The sequence below is a fragment of the Bacillus rossius genome, chromosome 11 (assembly GCF_032445375.1).
Source record: "Bacillus rossius redtenbacheri isolate Brsri chromosome 11, Brsri_v3, whole genome shotgun sequence".
NCBI lineage: Eukaryota > Metazoa > Arthropoda > Insecta > Phasmatodea > Bacillidae > Bacillus > Bacillus rossius.
Window position 1 is genome coordinate 56,162,613 of NC_086338.1, and position 23,374 is coordinate 56,185,986.

General features: G+C 38.2%; 1 protein-coding gene across 3 annotated transcripts in view; it reads left to right on the forward strand.

The window, feature by feature from the left end:
* Window positions 1-1,240: 1,240 nt before the first annotated feature.
* LOC134537056 (muscle LIM protein Mlp84B) overlaps window positions 1,241-23,374 on the forward strand; it is a 46,040-nt gene continuing 23,906 nt past the window's right edge. Inside the window, exons 1-3 of one of the 3 annotated variants that reach the window (XM_063377286.1) lie at window positions 1,241-1,513; window positions 16,613-16,745; window positions 17,169-17,328. In XM_063377286.1, the coding sequence (XP_063233356.1) occupies window positions 16,631-16,745; window positions 17,169-17,328 (275 nt within the window). In that variant the 5' untranslated portion in view covers window positions 1,241-1,513; window positions 16,613-16,630. The remainder of the gene's footprint in view (window positions 1,514-16,612; window positions 16,746-17,168; window positions 17,329-23,374) is intronic. The other 2 variants (XM_063377285.1, XM_063377284.1) reach the window with 2 other exon arrangements.

Here is a 23,374-nt window from a genome sequence, read left to right on the forward strand (position 1 = left end):
AGGGGGGGGGGGGGTTTGTGAGTGTGGTTTTCCGAAATCTCACCTAGACAGTGACCTTCCTCTTATTTTTATAGTCAGGTGTGCAAAATTTAATCGCGATCAGAGTAAAACTCTACATTTGTATAAGAAACAAACAGATGTATTGAAATGTCCCGATAACTAATGTAGCTGTGAAAGATTGTTATACCATTGCATAAAAAAATGGGGGGAGCTCTGTATCTTCAACTTTTGGACTAATCTCGATATTAAGTAACTTCTCAAACATTTTATAAAATTGTGTTAAAAACACATTGTTAATGTCATTTTTAGATAACAAACTGTAAATAAACATGGGTTTAGAAAAGATTTAAATACAAATTATGCTTTAAATAAAGTAACAAACTTTGTGCACAAAGCCATAAAACAAGATAAAAAATGTGTTGGTGTAATTCTGGATCTTGTTAAGTAAGGCTTTTGATAGATTCCCATATAAAATACTTCTAGAGAGATTAGATAAAGTAGGAACAAAAGGGTTTGGCAAACACTTGGTTTAAAAGTTATTTGTAATATAAATTTTATTATTAAAGTTAGTAAAATAATCTAGACGTATTTCAATTAATAATGAAAATCAATAAATATTTACTAAATATTTATTAAGTTCAATTATTTATAAAATATAAAGTAATAATTTATAATGTAAATAAATTATACATACGAGAACATAACGTCACTAACACTCCCATGAAAGGCCTTCCACAGACGCTCCCTGCCAACGACAATGGAAGCTTACAAGCAACCTGACATTGTTATACATACAGGAACATAACCTCACTTAAATAAACACACTTGAAAAAAAAAATATTTATTAACACAATTTCTACAACTAATTTTCACAATAAATAAATATGGACCAGTATTCGATATCAATCACTAAAATATATGATTTAAAATCACACATATATATTTTATTTGTATGTTGTTGTTTTTTTGTTGTTTTTTTTTTCATCCTGTGAAAATATACGTTACGTGGTGCGCGATCATCGTGAAAATTCACTCTCGTCGTTTTTTTTTTCTTTCATAACGCGCCTAAAGAACAAAAGAACAAGAAGTATAACTTCAAATTTTTAAAAAATGCTTCTTTATTTCGGAAGAGCGTGAAGCCCAGTAACCTTCAGGTTGTCGGAAGGCGGAGGGGGCGACGGCAGGCGGTGGTGGGGGCTGGCAGGTGAGGGTGATTAACGCGCTACGGCCGCGAGAGAGTGCTGCTCGCCCCCTCTCACCGCCCAAAGGGGTGGGAGAGGGGCGACGAGAGGGCGGAAATAGGCGCGGGCGAGTGTTCTATTCCTGGGCGCGCGCGCGGGCGCGCAGGGGCCCCGCCGACCGAGTGCCGTGCGCAAAGGCGCCCGCCAGAAGACTATGCCCTGCGCGCGACGCGCGAACCCCATTCGAAATTATTTCGCGGCGGTAGTCCAGTGGCGGCCAAGTCCTGTGCACGCTCCAGCCAGCTGCCTACCCAACGACAAACCGACAGAAGGTACGTTGAAAAGGCTGCTTCCATCCATCCCCTCCCTCCGACCGACCGGCCGGCCGGCGCCATCGCGGGTTTTCTGCGCGTTCCGCAACCAGGATGTGGCTTCCTCTGTGTGACGTCATGGGTGCGTCTTCCGATACGCAAGTGTCAGCGATTCTTTTTCTTCTTTTTTCGGTAGGATACTCCAAAACTCGCAACGTGAGTCCGAAATCTTGGTATCTATCGGTTCTACGGGAATTTCCACGTCTTTGCAGACTTTTTTTTTTTTTCACCACTTGAAACAACGAGGAAGCTGGGAGAAAAACGAGATTTTCCACGGGGCAAAGCGGGCAGAAGACAACCCGGCAGTGAAAGCTATCGATGTGGCCTCAAGACGGGATGTTCAATATTAAACTTGCATTTCCCATTTTATTTTATTTTTAATTTTAAGTTTGCGAATCAAAATTTTAATTAATGAAGCAAAGAGTATTCAAAGCAAATTAATTCTGTTTTATGAAAAGAAGAATATGCGAGGAAAATTACTATGGATATTACGACTAAAAACCACATATTCTTTAATTGCTCTTAATTTTTTGAATTTTTAATACACGGTGACATAAATATTAGGTGTTTTTATTTTTATATTAAATTAAACTTGTAGATTTCCCATGTTTTATAATCTGAAAGATCTAATAACGTTTGTTAGCCAAAACCTTGACTCCTAATTTGGAGATTCCTTAATGATTTAAAAACTGTTTTATTCTAAATTTCTACAGAGTTTGCTATTTTTATAATGTTTATACTCTATATTAACGGCTTATGGCTTCAAAACAGATACAGTTTTGCATAACACATACGAAAATTAGGAAATTTCTGGTTCGAAGGAGATAGGAATTCTGTGTTTGTATATTTGCAACAAAATAAAAAGCACATCAAAACAGTATTTAATGGTTATAACAAATTGCAATATATACATATATATATATATATATTTTATCTGGGGTGGGATGGGTGTGGCTTATCATTGAAGAGAAAGCTAACATACAAAATGTTTCCCGGGTATTATATTTCGGTTCTATTTGTGGAAAGTGCCGCAGAATCCAGCCGCTTGGCGGCGCGCCAGGCGCCGAAGCCCGGCCACGCCTTATACAGCGTCTCCTCCGTTTAGCGTCGGGACGCCTAGCGTCGCTGAGAGCTCTGGCGGACATTAGCTCATTTGCGGCACCCCGTGGTTCACAACACTGAATATAACCAAACAAACCCATATAAATAAATACCGTATTTAAAAAGATTCCTGATCGTCCGTTATTCAAAAAAAAATATATTCGTTTCCATTTTCCTAACCGGGTTTTTAACCTAGGCCGGGTTTATAAATTAAGTAATAAACGCAAGGAACGCGTGACACAATTAAATAACGATGTTTTCAAATACCCGTTTATATATTACGCAAGACGCAAAAAAAAACCGCAATGCAAGCATGGGCCGGCTACCGTCTTCTAATGCTTTCCGGCTTGAGTTTCCTCGTTCCTTATTTGAACTGAAGTGTGTTCCGAAAGCTTCTGAAGATGCAGTAGGCATACTCTATTTAGAAGGGTACTGTTGTTTTTTCATCTCACACATCGCCAAATAATATTTATTCGCGTATTATTATTAGTTGAAAAACAGGAGGATTATCAATGTTATATTTGCGCACACACACTTATTAAACTATCGGGCAGTGAAAACAAATGACGGTTTTAAACAATAACTTCTAGGAATTTCAAACTTTATTTTTTTCTAAAATGTAAAATAAAAAATAAAAAAATTTTGTGGAAGCCCAATTACGAAAAAAAAATTTTTATACAGTTTGAAGTTGTAGAGTTGGTGATGTCTTGCTACTTGCGTTCTTTATAAACTACATACGTAGCTTTCTTGCGTTTGTTGCGCGCAGCATCCTTGCGTTCCTGCGTTTCTTGCGAAGTTTATACATCTCGGCTTGGAAAACAACATTTTGACTACAGATGTTTTCATAATTTTTTTTTTTTTTTTAGAGATATGTTGATTCATAAATTAGCCGAAACGAGAGATATTTAGTAAAAACTGTTGCTCGTGAGCATTCTTTCGTTAAAATAACACAGTTCAAGCCACGCTGATATACGTAGAGCCTGCATTACTATTGGGAAACTAACTGGATAATGCGGTACAGAAAATACAGCGCAAAAATACTTCTGTAATATGAAATCAAGATTGGTTTTGTTAATTGGATGATGAAGTTCACTCTTGATATTCAACCCGTCCAAAACCATATAGGTGACGTAATAACCTAACAGCTACAATTATTATTTATTATGAATTATTGAATTATGAATAATAAATCAATTATATTTTAAGTTAAATATGACTGACTTAGAAAAATATGACACCTATAATTTGATTCATCAACAAGCATAATTTGCCGATAAGTAGGCCTAATGCCTATCACATAATCATAATTCGACTTTAAGTATAAATACTCGCCTTTACAAAAAAAAAAAAAAAAAAAAAACATTTATTCAATCTAAATGCGTTAAAGGGTGATTCCGTGTAAGAAGATAATTAACTCAGCAAGACTGTGAACTTAAATTTTGGTTGTGTATATCTCGGACTTAAAGTTTTGGTATTCTCGACAGCGGACTTCAGTTTTAGTTGAGTTGTGTACACTGTGGACTTAAGTTTTAGTTGTGTACACTGCTGACTTAAGTTTAGATTGTGTATATACTGCTGACTTAAATTTTTGTTGTTTAGATCGCGGACTTAAGTTTTGGTATTTTCGACAGTGGACTTCAGTTTTAGTCGTGTACACTGCGGACTTAAGGTTTTGGTTGTGTAGAGTAGACATGCTTCACGACGCTCTTCTTCGCGTTTGCTTTTCAACGAAAGGTCTACGATGATGAAATTGGAAAATAAAGGCCTACCTATGAGATGATTCCTTGTTAGTCTGGAAAAAAAACATCAAAATGTGATGACCGTGGTACCATACGTCACTTCAATGTAATGGCATGTAGGTAGAGCTGAGCTAAAGTTAAAACTGCAAGTGAACAACAACAGACGGCAGTATAGAGATAAATTTGAGAATTCATACTCTTCCAGCTACGCAAATAAAGACGACAAATCTTTCAAAAAATTTTAAGGCCCATAGTTGGTCGCGTGGTCGATTAGAGCACTAAATGGCCTGGTCGAACAGTTGGAATGCTGTTCGGTTCGATAAGGTATAATTCTCGAGTGGTTAAGAAGCAGTACGTTCGCGATGACATTCAACGCCTTCTTAGAGGCAATCTCGATGGTGTCTTGTGCACGTCGACTTGACTAGTTCATGAGCGCCGATTCTGTGTCGAAGTCACCCAAGTTTCGATAGTTTTCAAATTTTTTTGTGTGTGTATTTAAATTGCGTCGTGAATATGTAACATTAAACTTTAACTAGCGGGATTGGTCCACTTATATATTTCATTATTTCTCTTCCCTAATTGAATACGATGTATTTTTTTAAAAAAAACTTGTGTTCGTTTCCTTGCGTGGGATTTTCGATTTAAGATGTTGGCAGGGCCGAATTTAGAGGTCTGGAGGCCTCGGGGCAACAGAGGAGCGGAGGCCCCCTGGCCCCAAATTATTTTACAATAAAATGAACAATTTTTTTCAGTCGAGTTTTCCAATTAATAATTTATTGTGAAATCAAGTAGATTCTCTTAGTATTTAAAAAAACATGCATAAATATAATCGGAAACAAGAATTATATGAAATTAAATTTTAGTGTTAATGAACGGAAACTTCCGAGTTTTTGTCGCCGAAAAATCGTTGATGATTTCGCTGAAATCCAATTTGTGGGGGCCCTCCGTTTGTGGAGGCCCTGGGGCTTTCGCCCCGGTTGCCCTCCCCCTAAATCCGGCCCTGGATGTTGGCGTTTTATAACTTCGCAAATCTGATTTCTTCCCATCCACCTGGTGTTTCTTACACTTGAATGTTTCTTATCCTTGCGAGCGTAGCTGATGTCCCTGCAGACTGTAGTTCCGGACGTGTGTCTGTCTGGTCATCTTCGCTGCAGTGCTCGTAGAGGTCATGTCACGTAAACAAAGGCCCGAGTCTCGCCCCAAAGAGAAGCGCGATCGCGCAGTGGCTTCACTCTGCCTTCTCTCGGAAGCAGCGGCGCGCTTTTAACTCGCGAGGCCCTGTTAGCAGCTCTCCCCCTCCCCCCACCCCTGTCCCCTGGAGACGGCGGCGGGGCCCGAACCAGGACCGCCGGGAAACGGGGCCGCCGCCGCAAATAGACCCGCCCCGACTCGATCCCGGGCACAGACTCGTGGCAGTTAATTCTCGGCACGAATTAGTTTCGGGCTCACCCGCTAGATAGCAGTTTTCATGAACCAGAGCGTCCGTAAACAAAATGTCCCAGTTTCAACCGTTTGCTTTAGACTGTTTACAACAAATCGTACATCGAATCGAAGTTCGACTAACCTATTTATTTGTTTTTCTTAAAAATGTTCAATATGTGCACCTTTAGTTATACGGCACACATCAAACCTAAAGTCCAATTCTTCCCACACTTTGGTTTAGCAAGTCCGAAGTAATGTAAGCGATAGCTCTTTCAATTCTGTGTCTCTACTCTGGCAAATCATTAGGTAGCGGCGGAACGTAGACCTGATCTTTTATAAATAGGGACCGGAAATATTCGCGGGTTCAATGACCTGCAGGATGAACTCCATAGTTCTACGTACACTCGGTCAAATGTCACCCACTGATTGGCTTCTGTCTTGTGAGACGTCCCAACGTAGCAGCCTGTGATTTGATAAAGCTTTGCTCGGGCGTTTCTCATTGGCCCAGAGTCATCCAGGTGAGTTGTGAGCCAATAGCAGAGGCAGCACTGAGGTATAACTATTTGTATTTTAGCCTATCGCGAAATGAATTCGCGAATTTTTCCGGTCTCTATTTATAAAGCCCCAAAGCAAAAAAAAAATAGTATATATAAGATGGCGTTATGTCAGGTGAACGTGGAGACCAGGGATAAAGAGCTCTGTCGTCCATTACGACCAATCCAACGGTCAGGGACTTCGACGTTCAACCACTCTCGTGCAAAGAGATTCCATAGGGGAGGGGCTCCATCATGTTGCCCTCTACTAATTGGGGAAAGAGCCATTCTTTCGCGCTGCAGGCGAAAAAACAACAAAGCAGCATTCGCGCATGCGCTTATCTAAAACTGTTCGAGCTACTCTTTAATTTTAACCTTGAAAATCAACAATCTACAACGCTTACAGTTGATACTATTAAATTTTATAACTGGGGCATTCTTTTATACCTATATTGATTGTGAGAATGATGATGCATGAGCTACTATCAGGCAAACAAACAAAAGAAAATTTTTTTCTCTTTATTTTTGTAGCTAAATATTTTGTGTTGCACCAGGAAAACTGCATCTCCTACTCATTTATATAGAACATGCTGTTTTTTTTTATTACAAAACAGCATTTAGTATTTCTGGCACAGTTTGAATCTCTGTTACCAAGCAATTAGTCATCAAGTAGTTAAATTAACATTATAAACCTAACACTTTGGATTTGACCCTCCATGCCGAACGATTTTTTTTCTAATAGTTATTGAGCCCAAACAACATATAAGGTCACATTTTCGCGCAAAACGTGGTTTCAGTTTTCCGCTGTAAGAGTCGCACTTCTCAATCTTCCTACTGTATTAGCTTGAATCAAGCCTGATTCAAACTAACTGGTTTGTAAATGACAAGCTTGCAGCAAAGGCTTGAAGCAAGCTTTGCCATGGAAGAATACAAGCTTGCGTCAATAGTTCATTGATTCAAATAAGGCTTGAATCAAGTTTGATGTGTCAAGCTTGCCGCAAGCTTACACGATATGTGAAGTCCAGTGTTTTCTCGTTGATAGTGTGTTTTATTCATTTCAATGAGTGCATGTTTTGGTTTTTCCATTGAATCTAAATTGACAATGGAAAATCCGGCAAAACCACTAATCCGGCATAGCCGAGGGGCCAAACGCGTCGGATTAATTGTCGGATCATTGCACCCGGTGAATGCGGAGTCCAATGTATGAACCAGTCTATGATGATCCGTTATCCTGGAAATGTTGTGTCGGGGTAAGCAACTGAAGACTCCGCTTATTCAGTGTTGCACACACACACACGATCAGTCCATATGCTCAGTTTGTAACGAACAGTCCGGACACTGACAGTTCGGATTGAACTGAAGCCTTTCCCTCAAACGATAGGGTCTTATTGTTGCTGTTGTGCGTATCCTTTTCATCTTCGAAGGCGGTATTAAACTTTGTATGTTTCAATTGCAGCTGCACTTTTAGTTAGACAAAGAAATTAAGAAAACAAATTAACCAGCTCGTATAAAGAAATATGTCTCCCACGGCACTCAGCTGATGGATTGATAGCCTGATGTTTTGGACTGATGGTTTGGACTGGCGAGACGCTGTTTCCACACACTGCAGTTAGGACTGAGGGCTCTCGGTCCGCTGTCCGGTTTGATGGGAAGACATCAGTTCCGACTGATCAGTCCACGGGAAGCCTAAGATGTACATCAAGTTCTGTCCCTGCCCGAACACGCCCGAATATTCACCTTCGGCCAACCTCGGGTTTATTTATATGTATATTTATATTCCTCTGTTTATTTTAATGTAGCTGTACTAACCTAACTAACCGTCCATGGTGTTTTAAAGTGTTTTAGTGTAGCTAACCTAACCGACCACTTTTAATATTTGAATTCATTTTTCCTGCGCAAAAATAAAACAAATCCCGAGATTGGCCGAAGGTGAATATTCGGGCGTGTTCGGGCAGGGACAGAACTTGATGGACTTCTTAGGCTTCTCATCAGTCCACCGTCCTTGCTCACATACGGCAGTTCCGACTATTCAGTTCCGACCGAGAAGTCCGAACTGACATATCGTAACTGTTTGGGTGTGGAGTCCCTGGGTCTTTGAGTGATGCTCTAAGAGAAGGTACATAGACCGAGCTGTGGCGATGTCGTAAACCACTGGACTTGCTTTCGGGGGGACTCATTTTCGACCCCTTGTCCGACCGTCCTGGTTTCGACTTTCCAGTGTTTTCCCTGAATGATTCCAGGCAAATGCCGGGATTGCTGCTTGTCATATTCGTGATCGATTCTTTTCTTGATTCCTCCTGGTTGAGCCAGGCTGCAGTTACACTGCATGCGTGTTTGTCAGAACAATAAAAAAAAATGCGAACGAAATGGAAGTGTTTACACTTCCTGCAACCACGTATGCACATTTCTCACGAACACGTCGGAACTAGTCGGTCGTTCAAACCAGTTTGATTTTTTTCCCATTTAGCAGTGTCGTCCAAATGTTGTTGTAGGTTATCAATAGGTCTCAACAATGGATGTAGAAAAATTCATTATTCTTGTATTTGGAAACTAGTGCCTGTGGGATATGCAAGAAAATTTGAACGTTGTAGGTGTCATTCTGAAATACTCATAAAACTTGAAAAAGGCATTTGATGCTCTCTTTTTATCATCTCTTGCAGCCAACATGCCGTTAAGAGATTCAATTTTTTCCCTACTCATTAGTAAATACTTTACTATCGGACCTTCAAGGAAATATAGGTCGTCCTTGGGTTCCATCTCCGCTGGTGAATAGAAGCAAACTGATGTCAGAATATGCCTGCGCCGGAACCATTATGTTCTGACGAACATATCTGAGCTATTCTGACGAATTAATTTTCGTCAGAACACACGTCTACTGTAACCGTAGCCTTAAGGGATGTTTTCACATCGGGCGCCTGTTGTGACGCATCAGGTTGGCCCGGCTAACATTACATAATTACTACAGCAAAAGATACCTTACAATTGCAATATAATAAAATTTAAATTCCCAGATATATCTATGGTAATAAGTACCGATGTGTAAATGCACGAATAATGGGTACAAATACCTTTAGCCTAGCGTGGTTTAGCAAAAGATAAAACTATTTGCTCCTTAATGGCTCCTCTTTACTTAATAATTTCTTCATTTTATTCTATGAGAACAATGATTGTCTAGTTCACACACTGCAACCGCTTACATTCAACTAAAGCTAATCATACAATTTCAAAAACGTTAAGTTTTAATAATGGTTCCCATCCATTCTACCTATTTAAATATTATTTATGAATCGGACATGGGTATAGTTTTAAGATTGTAATACTTTTTAAGATTAAGATGCGGACAGAATGAACTAGCTAAGAGCCAGTAATGCTCGACTCCGTAATGATAGACACTCCTTCTGATTAATGGCAGAGACTATCAGGCTACTGAAGTTCTTTCTGAACACTGCCTCGCCTGTTGTGGAAGTGGAATTTTGTTAGGATGTCTGAAGTCCAGAAAAAGTGATTCCATCAAAATATTTGGAAGAATTCCCAACTACAAATATTCTGTGAACACTTCACTGCTGACCATCTGTTATTCTCCCGCTCTTAGATATTGAGTATATACAGGTTGTCTAATTAATCAGACCATATTTTAAAATTCTATTTCCCTGTTCACACTATTATTGAACGTCATTAAGAGTTTGACATACTTTTTTCTTCTTCAGTGGTTGATATTTAGTGCCAAAAAAAATCCAAAAATTTTCCGTGCAACTTTTCGATGCGAAGAAAGGTCTATTGACCGATTTGGGGAGAAAGTGAGATTTTTCACGATAAGTATTTTTTTAATCCATACGTCAATAATGGTTTAGTGAAAGTGGCATCACGTTCGGTGCAGTCACAGCCATAATGAAGAAAGCTGTTTATCGTACACCATAAAAAAATACATCAGTTCATCAGTTGTATTTCTAAGGACTGTGACACGAGGATGAAATCCGCAGATATAATTTTATTGGAAAGAAAAAAAATTACTTGCCCGAACTGATCGACAACATTTGTGCTCTGTTAAAAATGAAGTAACTTGGCTTCTGGGTTGTAGCCGTGTCCTAGGTGAATAATTCACCGACGTTTCGGTCGACATTGCAGTCGCCATCATCAGGGAGCAGTTACCTAAGTAGTAGGTAACCTCAGTAGGTAACTGCTCCCTGATGATGGCGACTGCAATGTCGACCGAAACGTCGGTGAATTATTCGCAAAGGACACGGCTACAACCCAGAAGCCAAGCTACTACACACAATGGTCGTGAAAGCCTGCGAACATTATCACTGTTAAAAATGTCCACCTTAAAATTACGAACAGTGATTACAAATTATCCAGGGAGCTTCTTTAACTTAAGAATACCTGCGTAAAAGTACAGGCTCTTTAAATTTGAGTTTAACTTGAGACATCGACTCACAAGAATATCTTTGAGCAGCGACGAAACCTTTAAAAACTTGTTATTAAGTACGCAGTAATATTATTTTTCCGCTTTGACGCTGCCCACAACTGACCTTTTTTTTTTTTTTTTTTTTTTAAGAAAATTAATCTTGTAGTGGTTTACCAGATTGACTATTATATATGCTAAGAGAAACACTATAATATTTATTTATACATATTTTCGAGTTACCGTGCATTATTAATTATTACTTTTGTGTCTCGGACGAGACACAAACTTAAAACATGTCCATTAGCAAGTTAAAAACGTAATACAAAGCAGCTTAGCAAATAATTAAACAAACTAAAAAACCTTTTTGAAAAATTACAATGACTTGCAGAAATATTTTGAGGTTATAATTTCATCCGTCGGAAGTTAAAGATGGCGGCAAGGTTTTTTACGGAAGGACGGATGGAATTTTTTGGGCCATCTGATTGGCTGTTGTTCACGGACCGATGAGAAAGGTCGTTGTGAGTTCAGCTTAGGTGCGTGCATTTACTGTGTTCTTTTCCAAACAGTGTGATCAGTTGCGGGCAGATTCGAGGCATTCGGGGAGAAGCAGGTCCCTTATTTCCAGGCACAAAGCTGGCTGCCGCTACATCGCCGCAACAATGTGCTGTGTGACCACTTAGTCACGAGAACGGCATTTCACAGCTTCAGTTCAAGCGTGACTTGCTTATTTAAAAAATTTTACGTGATAATTGATGAACGCCGGGTGCACGCATGAAAAATTGTCACGTTCCGCCTGAGTCGAGCGTGCAAGAACCGGCCAACCACCGTGCGAGAAATCTTCTATAATATCAGACAGGTTAAGGCGGGCTTTTTTAAAAGCAGCAATTTGAAAAATTTGATTTATTTGTCCAATTTCGTCATTTCAAATTAACAATTTATTGACATTGATTTTATTTCAGTTGATTTCTATAACTAATTATTCGTGATCATATTTAAACAAATTATTTAAATTAAATTTGTAAAAACTGTAAATAATATTTGAAAATTAAAAAGTATGCAAGTTTTCATCAATGTTTTCTTATGACGTTATCACGTCAAATTATCGTCCGTAAACCGACTTTACAGACAACCTCCTTTTTTCCCCCCAATGAATTCGTGATTTGTTGTAGGCTACGATACAAATGGTTCGCCCGAAGCCAAGATCTGAACAAGTCAAGTGCGCTAATGAAACTACGTCAAACAAAATTTCTCGAACCCGTTGCAGACATTCTTGATTTTGAGGGTTTTTTTCTCACCTTTTTTACTGAATTTTAATTTACGTTGTGTTTGCTAGATATTTATTTTTTTCAGAGGAGAGTATGAAACGGGAGGATCAAGCTAAGTATTGCAGCACTTCGTTACGAAATATAAATCTAATTCGTCGAAGACGGGTACGCAGATAATATAATTTTAGCTTTTTCAGAAGCCGCTCTTATATATTGGCAACCAAGAATAAAAAAAAATTACACAACTTATTAAAATAATGTGCTACAGTCGCTGCGTGATAGCCACAAAAGTATAATTGAAGTTGTATGCGAGATAATAGGTTTGAATGTTATAATACTGTACAACCTTTCCTTACGAGATATTAATTTTATTATTAAAAATAATTGCTAAACTATAACAAAATTGTATATATATACATATAAAGGAATTCCTTAAAATATTGATACAGAATAAATACATCCTTCTTGGAGATTGAACTAAGCTGTTTTTGTGAATTTTCAAGCAGTCCTTTTAGTACTTTTTAATACGTTCTTCCATTTCGCATTCTTAGTTGAAGACCTAGGATGAAACAAAAATCACGGCTTAAAATAGTTTCTAAAACAATTTTTCAATAATAATCAACATTTATTCTTAAAATATTATTTTTCAAAGCCAGAATCCAACAAAGGTCAATTGGACTTTGTATGCAATGTGGATAAAACTGCCGTTTCTTAAATTTGAGGAGTTGGTTGAAGAAATAATAAATATAGTTTACTTTGAAAATTAATCGAAATGTAAAATATTTATGCTAGTAAATGAAAATTATGTAAATTAAGTGAAAAATTTTACTTTTGAGGCGATGTAAAATGGCTGTAAGACAATAACAGTGTTTTGTAGTTAGTTACTGTTTGAATAACTACGTTCGCTAGAGTTGGGAAGCCTGCTCCTCCCAAACAGCGGCCGACTGTGGTGGGAAGCCTAAGATGTACATCAAGATCTGTCCCTGCCCGAACACGCCCGAATATTCGCCTTCGGCCAACCTCGGGTTTATATATATATATTTATATTTCTCTGTTTATTTTAATGTAGCTATACTAACCTAACTAACCGTCCATAGTGTTTTAAAGTGTTTTAATGTAGCTAACCTGACCGACCACTTTTAATATTTGAATTCATTTTTCCTGCGCAAAAATAAAACAAATCCCGAGGTTGGCCGAAGATGAATATTCGGGCGTGTTCGGGCAGGGGCAGAACTTGATGGACATCTTAGGCTTCCGGACTGTGGTTGGAAGATCTCTTGGGGGAGGGGGTGGGGGTGACTCTGCTGATAGCACATCGTCTGCTGTCAAGTTGTTGTGAGGTTCGGTAGATGTGGTTGGCCCGGATGGTTGTGATTGGCGCCTCTACTCGAGGTTGGCTTCGGAGGTCCCCTGACCAGCGAAAGGGCCGTGTTTTGCTCTACAGAGCGCAGCAGTAGAGGTGGGACAGGCCTCAGTCCCACTCAGGGGGTACAAAAATGGATACAGCTCTCATTAAGAGTTTTTTTTTTTTTTTTTAAGTGGTATTACATCCTCCACTTTCAGCGGAATCAGTGACGTCTAGGTAAAGGACACAACTCATATGCCTTCTGCCCCCCCCCCCCCCCTTAAAAGTCGGGCATGAAGTAACAAACATTTTATATAGTCCTGGCTGTTTCTCAGGTGTACCCCTTCAGAGTTAACGTGCCAGGGATACAATTCTGAAAAGAAAAAAAAAACTTTTAAAACATAAATAGAAGGCTTAGTACTCCAACGTTTACACACAGAATTTTTTTAAATAATTATTTTGCTCGAGAAAAGAAAACTGGAAAATTTATATATTTTATTTTAATTTAATTGTTTTAATACTTTTTTTCTTAATTCAATTGTTTTATTTCGTTAAGACAAGTCACACATACGTAGGTATTAATGTTAATAAATACATGAAGCACACATGCCAAGTTTATATAAAAGACATACTTACACATGTGCAAGATGGCATGAGCTTTATATTGTACCTACTTGGAAACAATTCCTGACGTTTCTGTGTATGAGGTCTGTAATATGGAGGAAATGCACTAATATTGCCCACTAAGGATTACAATAATATTTCCAAAATTATACATTTTTAGCCATATATAGCCTAATTGCTGTTATATTTCATTTCTACTTTCGCGTGGATTTAAATTCCGGAAGGGTGGGGTCAGGACACCCCCCCCCCCTTTCCCCCCCCCCCTCCCCCAATAGAGTCGAGGTGTGGAGCGGCCAATCAGACGCTAAGTAAATCTCCCCAGTTCCCAGCAGCCAAATAAACGTAAAACATTAGAGTAGCGTTAGAAGTTTTTCTTACTTGAAGTAATAAAAAAACTAACTTTAATTTTGCATGCAAATAATTCGTAGAAATAAAATATGTGTTTAATTGAATCATTTTATTTAGTAAAATAATCAAGATAAATAATAATTAATAAAGATAATCAGTAAATACGCTAAATGTTCATTCTAAGTTATTAATTTTTTTAGTAAATAATAATGTAAAAAAATCATTCACATCATTTTTTTTTTCATAACGTGCCTATAGAAGTATAACCTAACCTCACTTATATATAAATACACATTAAAAGGTTTATAAACACCATTTATATCACTAATATTCAAAATAAATATAATTTTAATTAAATGGACCAGTATTCAATATAAACCAGTACGTAATGTATAAGATTTAAAAGAACATATATAGTTTTTATTTGTAGGCTACGTAGCCTTTCGTTGCATGGCGCGCGCGCATCGTAAAAGTTCACTCTGATCATTTTTTGTTTTGTTTCTAAAAGCGCCTAAAGAAGGATGACTTCAAAAAACCTGCCATGTCATTTCCCTTGTGGTACGTATATTATTTATTCTGTTGCCCTAACGACTACTTGTGGATGTCAACAAGACCAATTAAACTGAAGGACGCGCGACATTGCCGACCGCCAAGTTGGTAAGTGTTTCGTAAGAGCGCCGGTACTCGTCGCCACCGAGGTTGTGTAAACAACACACGTTTGTTTTCACAGCTGTTGCCTACCGGCCGGCGCGTTCGAAAGGGGAAACGGGAGTTGTTATCGAAGCGGAGTGTGCAACTGAGGGCGCGCGGGGGGAGAGAGTGTGTAACGCTACCTGCAGCCGCGCTCCTAATTTGGACCTCGAAGGGATCGCGTGTTCCGACTGGGCGCTGGCCTGCGGCCAGGGCGCGTTCCTGCGCATGCGCGGCGCTAGAGGCGAAGCTGGTGGCCGCCGGCTGCACCACTAGCGGCCAGGACGCGGCAGTTATTCTCGGCGCGCTGGAAGACCTGCACCGTGGGCACGTCATGACGTCACGTAATGACGCTGGGCAAACTGCCCGACACCTACATCCACCCCGCGGCGTAAGGCTCGGTCACACTGGCAAATATTTGTCTCCAATATATTTGACAATAGAGTTGGAGGGAAAGTATAGTATCGAAAATGTTTTTTTTTTTTCCCCCATCAAATATATTTGGACGGATAACCTGAAATATGTTTTCCATATGGTCACACTATCAAAGTTTATTTTTTGTGTGAGCTATCTGGTCTGATATTTTTAACTTATTATGCTAGTGCATTTATAATTTTTTTCTAACATGAATAATTTTAAATCTCAATAATATTCATTGCATAATAAAAACAAATTTTCAAAGATTTTTTTTTTTAAGTTATTGAAACATTAGTTCATTTCTATGTGTAATTTTTTTCCGGATACATTTATATTTAAATTTATTTATTTAACTATTTAGCCTGTTCAGTCGGCCATGTGCTCATCGACATTTTAAAGAATCGCTGAGACGGAACCCAATGGTTTCACTAGGTACGATTTTGATTGGCCGAACGCATTCAACAACCAACTTATTTTATAACCTGTCCCATGTGGAAAATATTTTATGGAAACCCAAGCCATCAAACTTGTGAAACAAACATAGCTGTGCGGGAAACATTTTTTTCGGTGACATAATGACTCTCCAACTTTATTTGACACAGCAAATTGGAAAGTATTGGAAACTGAAATTTGACTGGGTGGTATGGCCTTTAGCACTGAGCACCAATTAGGTTCGTAGAGGTGGAATTTGTGAAACTAATACAAAGGAGTTGGTTGTTTTACTATTTTTAGTAGACTGTAACCATTTATAATAAAAGCTTAGTAAGGTAATGTTCATGCAAGGGCGTCGCCAGGAGGGTAGGGGGGACAGTCCCCTCACCCCCATCCCTCCCCCCCCCCCAGAGCCCTAGAGATTCAAAAAAATGTAGCCAAATGCAAAAAAAAAATACCTACATACTTTTCCCATAACTTGTTTCCCCCCCCCCCCTTCCACGCCATCGACTGGTGACGCCCTCGTGTTCATGCTATGTCGTGTTATATAATTTGATCATTTACAATAAATTTTAATCATAGCATAGTAAAAAATTGAAAAATTCGAAAATATGGATCTTAGACATCTTTATAAATTTAAAATGTTGACTGTGGAAATATTTTTCTGAATAAAAAACTGTATGTATGACCGATGCAAAGGAGTGACAAGCTCTGATGGCGTAATGTCTTGTGTGCGCAGGTCTAGCAAGTCGTCGAGATGCCTTTCAAGCCAATCGAGAACCCGAAGTGCCCTAAGTGTGGCAAGTCCGTGTACGCGGCAGAAGAGAAGGTAGCCGGTGGTCTTAAGTGGCACAAGATGTGCTTCAAGTGTGGTGAGTGTCCTCCCATCTCTACTGCCCTTCCAACTTAATACATTGCATTTAAGAAGTAAGGGAACCAATGGTAAACTTGCATTCTGTGACTTTATTGTAACCGTGATTAAAGTATTTAACAATTAACATTGAAAATTGTTTCAAGAATGCGTAACACCCTTAACATTATCTGCTGCAACAAAGCGTGTCGAAAAATCTAGCACAATAGCATTTTCACATTTGTAGCCTCAATGCAGAAGCCAGTAAATAGTTACACACTTTTTAAAAGCTACGGGAAAGGTCTCAGTTTTTACAAAACTCGAATGTTTGACCCAAGAATAAAAATGTAACTTCTGGATGACCACATAAGCCTTGACGATATGCCTGGCAAATACTACATGCAAGGCTGTGGTATGTTCGGATTGACACTGGCCTTTCCCACAGGTCTGTGCAATAAGCTGCTAGACTCTACGAACTGCGCTGAACACGAAGGAGAGCTGTTCTGCAAGGTGTGCCATGCCCGCAAGTTCGGCCCCAAGGGATACGGGTTCGGCGGTGGCGCAGGCTGCCTCAGCATGGACCAAGGAGAACATCTGCAGCCGGGGTGAGTGCGACCAGTATCGCCATCCTCTTGTGAAGATGTGTCCCACTGGCAGGTTCCTTCCTCCAATTCTACTGACCGGCGCCCATCACCAATTATACTGATTGGCACCCTTCCCCAATTATACTGACTGGTGCCCTTTCCCAATTCTGCGGGCTGGTGCCCTTCCCCAGGTCTACTGGCTGGTGCCTTGGCTCATCATGAAGAACCAATGGCATAATGGTAAAAGCTAGTCTGGGTATGGCTGCTGCTGTGGAAACAGATGCAATTGGGCATTAAATGATACTGTAAGCACTGGGGTGCTGGAGCTGGTGGAGTATCCTAGGGGCTGGCCCTACAGTACCAGTTTCGCAGGTATCTCCTGTGTCCCGAGCCATGGCAGTTACCGCAATAGCTTACAGACTAACAGACCATGTAAAATCTAAGCAGTATTGTTGGGCGATCCTGTTGATACTGGGAATCCCTGCTGAGGTTTTCGCTACTGGCCCAGTTCGCTAGGTGAGGACTCGCACTGACGGCGCTTAGAGCATGCTCAGAGGAGTCCTCATTCCGATAAGGGGTGTACACAGCGAGTGGCGAAACATTTCCAGCATGAGCCTGGTCACCTAGTATAATTTGGAACTTTGACCAGGCCACAGGCTCTCTGGGTGGCTGGGGGGTCTCATAGATGTAGTATACTAGATTAAGCATCTTTATATACTCTGGAGAAATGGGATTTTCCTCCAGTCAACCACAGGTTAGTCTAGTTAGTTAAGTGGGAGTGGGTGGTAATCATGTTGGGATGGGTAGCCCAGCCTCACACTGTAGTTTCATGTTGCGATGAAATGGCATTTTCATTTTGCTATCACTCTTGGGAGCTCGTGATGGTACACACAGTGATTGGGTTGGATTAGCATTAATAGCCACAGAGAAGTAGAAAATATTACTTTTTTTATTATTAAAATGAAATTTTTAAGTTGTTCATTATTGTAATTTTTTTCTGTCAAACTCCATTCTGATTCATATTGTACAGTTCATAAAAGAAAACCAAATTTATATACGTTATTTTTGCTCTTTATTCACATATAGGCTCCTATTTTTCATTAAGAATATGCTGCCTGTATCTTTTCTCCATAAGTGTTATACCAAATTTTGTTCTTAACAAAAAGAGACTAATTTGTGTATAGAGTAGTTAGCCATAAACTATTATTGTCTCTGAATGTCCCTGTAGAGTTTAATTGAATAACAACTGAAGTTCGTTAACCATACATCCTGGTGATCTTCGTAAAGCAGTTCGATGTGTTGGATTCCCCCATCTTTGTGCGATGTTTCTTGAGTTCGAGCAAATATTGTAGTATGTTAATATAGGAAAGTCGTCGAAAATCCGCTAGACAAGTGATGATCAGCATGATCTGTAACTAGCATTATAAACAATATTGTTATTACGAGATTTTTTGTTTTTATTTCACTTAATTTGTTATGTAATGCATAAATGGGTTATAAATAAATGTATTAGAAGTGTGTAGGATTTTTGCTACAATAATTTATATTCTTTAAGACTTTTACTACAATATTTGGTGAATTGTAGGCTCCCTGAATTCCAGCTGACAATCCATAAGGGGGCGATGCTAGAAGCATCCCATTAAGTGGAAGTACTCAGAAATACTATTTATGATTTTACAGAAAAGCACTTGCTGTAGGATATTACTTACATATGTATTCTCAGTATTGTATTCCATTATCATACACTGGAGTGCCCATATCCATCATTACATATGTAGAATACATACAATTAATAAAGTCAAGTCAAATTAGTTGACCAAGAATTTTACTTATTATTCAATTTGTAATCTCATTATTTTAGTAAAAAATGTCAAGTGTTTTTCATTTTGTCATTTATTATATGAAACAGTTTATAACCTAAATTCAAGCATTTTATTTCGCCATTTAGTTTTGAACAACTATGAATGATAACTACGGAACGTTGCCTCGCAAATTAATACCACGTATAAATTAGTTTCACTTGTTATCTTTGAAATGCGCATATCAAAACAATCGTTAGCTATACTCTATGCGGCTGATGTATTATTTATCTAAGACGAATTGTATGCTGATCAGTGATGCCAATTTGGGGGTTTCCCCCCTAAATTAAAGGGGAACCAAGATTAAAGTTTTTTTTAATGGAGTACATATATTTAGGGGGATTCTTAAGGGATATTTTTTTTAGCGGGTACATTATTTAAGAATTTCTTTTGAGGACGTGAATTTAAAGTGTATATCTTGAAAAAAGAACAGCAAAACAGTAACAATGGTGGCTAAATATCGCACTACGAACAACAAAAACATGTCGGACAAGAGAAACTGTTCGACGTTTTCACGTTGTCACGTTGAAGTTCTTTTCGTTAGTTTGTTGTCTACTTATTTCGAATTTTATTTTGAATTTCGAATTACGACCAACAACTTGCTGTTCAAGAGAATTCCGTTTTTATTTTTACGATTCGTTTTCACGTTGTCAGTTGTCACTTTGAGATTGTGTCCGTTAGTTTGTTGTCTACTTGCGAGTTTTATTGGATTACAAAGTAAGTCGTTTAAAAATCGTGTTGTTTCATTGTTATTATGATTAATATTATTATTTAATAAATTAATGTGCGTAAATATGTAAAATGTAGCCACATAAATGCAACAGTTATTTTATACTACTTGAATGTATTTTAATTTTATATTTGAAATTACCTCTCAAACAGGGTGTACAATGAAAACTTTATGGGATTTTAATCTACATTTGAAGTTGGTCCTAGCGGGAACACTCTGTAGGAGTTGGCATCACTGATGCTGAATGGACGCACCATAGATAAATTGGGACGCACACAGACATAATATTTTTTCAAATAAAAGAGATACACATTATATAACCACACTTAGTAAACATTACTTAGACCAGACGGACTTTTTTAACAATAAAATTTTGATTTATTTTCATGAAAAAGCTATTATAATAGTAATAAATAGCAGTTACGGGTAGAGAAGCAAAATTGTTTCACAGACAGACCGCAGAGAATTTGGATTGAGGAATAATGTTATCGGAATAGATGACCACCTAGGTTCTGGGTAGATTGGGGCTATAAAGTGCATCACAGGTAGGATCATGGTGTTAAACAGGGGTGCCCACAAGGGGGGGGGGGGGGGTAATGACGCAGACTGTGACATTAAAATTTCAGGGGGGGGCGGGTGGTTAAAAGACGAGAAAAATGTATATATTATTTACATAATTATAGCTTCTAATGTGAAAATACGTTTCTGGTGCTTTGATAATTGAAAGGGATCTTGTAAATCAAATTGGCAACCCCGCACTTTCCTCAACAAAAGCAGTTTGGCATCTGTCGGTTCAGGATGGAAATATTACCTGATATGACCAAAATTATTATTAGAAAATCAGTTTTAATTAATGCAAAATGTGATAAAATGTAATACTAAAAAAGTATAATATTATAAAATAATTGAGTAAATCATTGAGAAAATGGCATAAAAAATTTCGGGATGGGGGGGGGTGCATCATTAAGTTAAGGGGGGGGGTGATTCATAGTGTTTGGGGGGGGGGGGGGCACCTCTGTGTTAAAAATGTGCTTTTGTCACTTTTTTCCTGAACTACTAGCTAACCTGTTCCAGCTAAGAAACAGAATTGCCTAATGTTGTGATGTAGTTAGCGCACTTAAAATTATGTGCATTCATATTTTCATTGGGCTAAATAAAATTAAGTATTATCTTGGAATATTTAGACGGTCACACTATTTTTATAAAGCGTCCCTCATGCTAGATTTTAAATGAATACAATTTTTAAAATTTAAACTTGTCAGCTGTGTTGGTTAACAATTTTACAATTCAAACTGTGCAAATCAAACACTAAGTAATACTCTGATGATGTTTAAAAAAATAGTGATGATATGGTAGCTACCTAACGAAATCATCAGCTCAGAAGAAATGACTACAGTGCGTATACTAATTCATGGTAGCAACAATTGAAATATTGTAATGAAAATCCTTTCCTTGGTTATGCTTAAAGCATAAACTTCTTGATGGTATTTCACTTGTTTCTACTTAAGTGTTCAAAAGCAAAAGTGATTCTATGGCTCCAACATAAAAATTGCAGTTGTTAACAAAACTGTACGTTCAAGAAAATTATTTCAGTATTTAAATTTTAAATTGGCCCATTTAAACAAAAGTTACATTTATTTTTAAAATGCATAATAATGGATGCTTTTGAATTTATAAGAATATTTGTGTTTCCATTTACCAGACGATCTTGAAATCCATTAAAAATGACATCACATGCGTAAGCGCTAGTGATTGCACACATTTGGTTCTGAATTCAGAGGGCATTTTCTTATCATCCACACATTTTGTTGTTGTGATCCTTGTTCAGATTATCCAACCCACCTTGTCTTGCTTTGTTTGTGTTACATGATGGTATGTCCACTAACCGCTACACTCGCTCTCAAGTAAAGTAAGCCTCTTAAAAAAATATTTTTTTGTTAAGTTTCTCAGGTTTGACCACGCAACTGGAGACAACTTGAATGTAGTGAAATATTTTTAAAAAACTATTAACTGTTTATGTAATGTACTTAAAAGCATCTTGTGTGTGGAGAATTTTTTTTTTTAGCTTGTTTTTAACTCCATAAAGTATGGTTAAATATGGTTGAGCAACATCCGAACGTAAAATTCAAACACCCGCCAGCGGGTGTGACGGTGCGTGTGACGCGAAGCATCCAAATTGCATGGTCATCCTTGAGACTCAAAGTGACCACTGTTGTCGAGTTGGTAGTCTTGCATGCTGACCGAGGGCTCTCCCCCTCTTGTTTGTTGTCTCCGCAACAGAAACTAAGTGCTCCGGCGCAGCAAAGCAGCCGCCCGACCCCAGTCGCCGCCTGACCGACCATCAAGGTGCCGGCAACCAGCACTCCCCTCCACACCTCTTGCACACTTTTTTTGTCGCTCGGAACTTCTCTTGCTCATTTTTTATTTTTTACTGACTTCTCCCATCTGATCCGTTGTCAGCGAACTCAAGCGTTAAGTTTTTTTTTTTTTTGATCGGTTGGCTCCACCGGCTCCACCAAACGAAACATTCCTCGTGCGACACTGCCGGTGGGGACTGATCCGCGACTTGGAGCATCGAGCCCGCTAACAGTCATTTCGTTAAGTTGCAGCCGTGATACACGACGCGGAGAGAGAACGACGCTTGACCGTTGACGATGTTATCTTGCACCCCACGATTAGTTTCTTTGCCTGCCTTATCCCCCCCACAGTAGATGGCCCACGGTAGAAACTTCGAAAGTGTCTGTTGGACGTACGCTTTTTTTTTTGGCATGTGATTATTAATTTTTTTTTTTTTTGTAATATCAAGATAATTATATATATTTTTGCTTATTTTTATATACATATTTTTTTAAGGCACATGCCCTACCTGTGTCATATTCTTGTCAAGACATTTGTGTTGTTTTCTCAAGAACATCTCATTGACTTAAAATAAAAGAGTATAAAAAAAATTATATATAAATCACAAATTTCGACAAGTATAAACAATTCTGAGGGAAAGTGCACTAATAATATCTTCATATATCATCTTGTAACTGTTTGTAATTAAAAAAATGTTTTTTTTTTCTAAAGAGTATTAATTTTTATGTATAATCATTCTGTATGTATAGAATGAAGAAAATAAAATTGAAAATTACAAAAAAATATAAATACAATGAGGTGTATAGTTTTAATTATGCCCAGTATGCTTCACCTTAGTTTACTTTTTTTTTTAATTCATGAAGTACATTTTTATTTGTTACATTTGGCAAGTTGCATTGTTTCTCATAGTAATTATTACAAACCAATAAATGACAAAATTATAATCACAATAAAGCATAGGTACCTTTTACATAATTCATAATCTAACTAAGCTGCAGCATTTAATTTGGGCTCAAAAACAACTAACCATTTCCTTGTTATTTAATAATTATTTAATTATAAATCAAATAAATAATCATAGGAATACATTTGCAAAAATTGCTTCAAGAAATTAAAATTT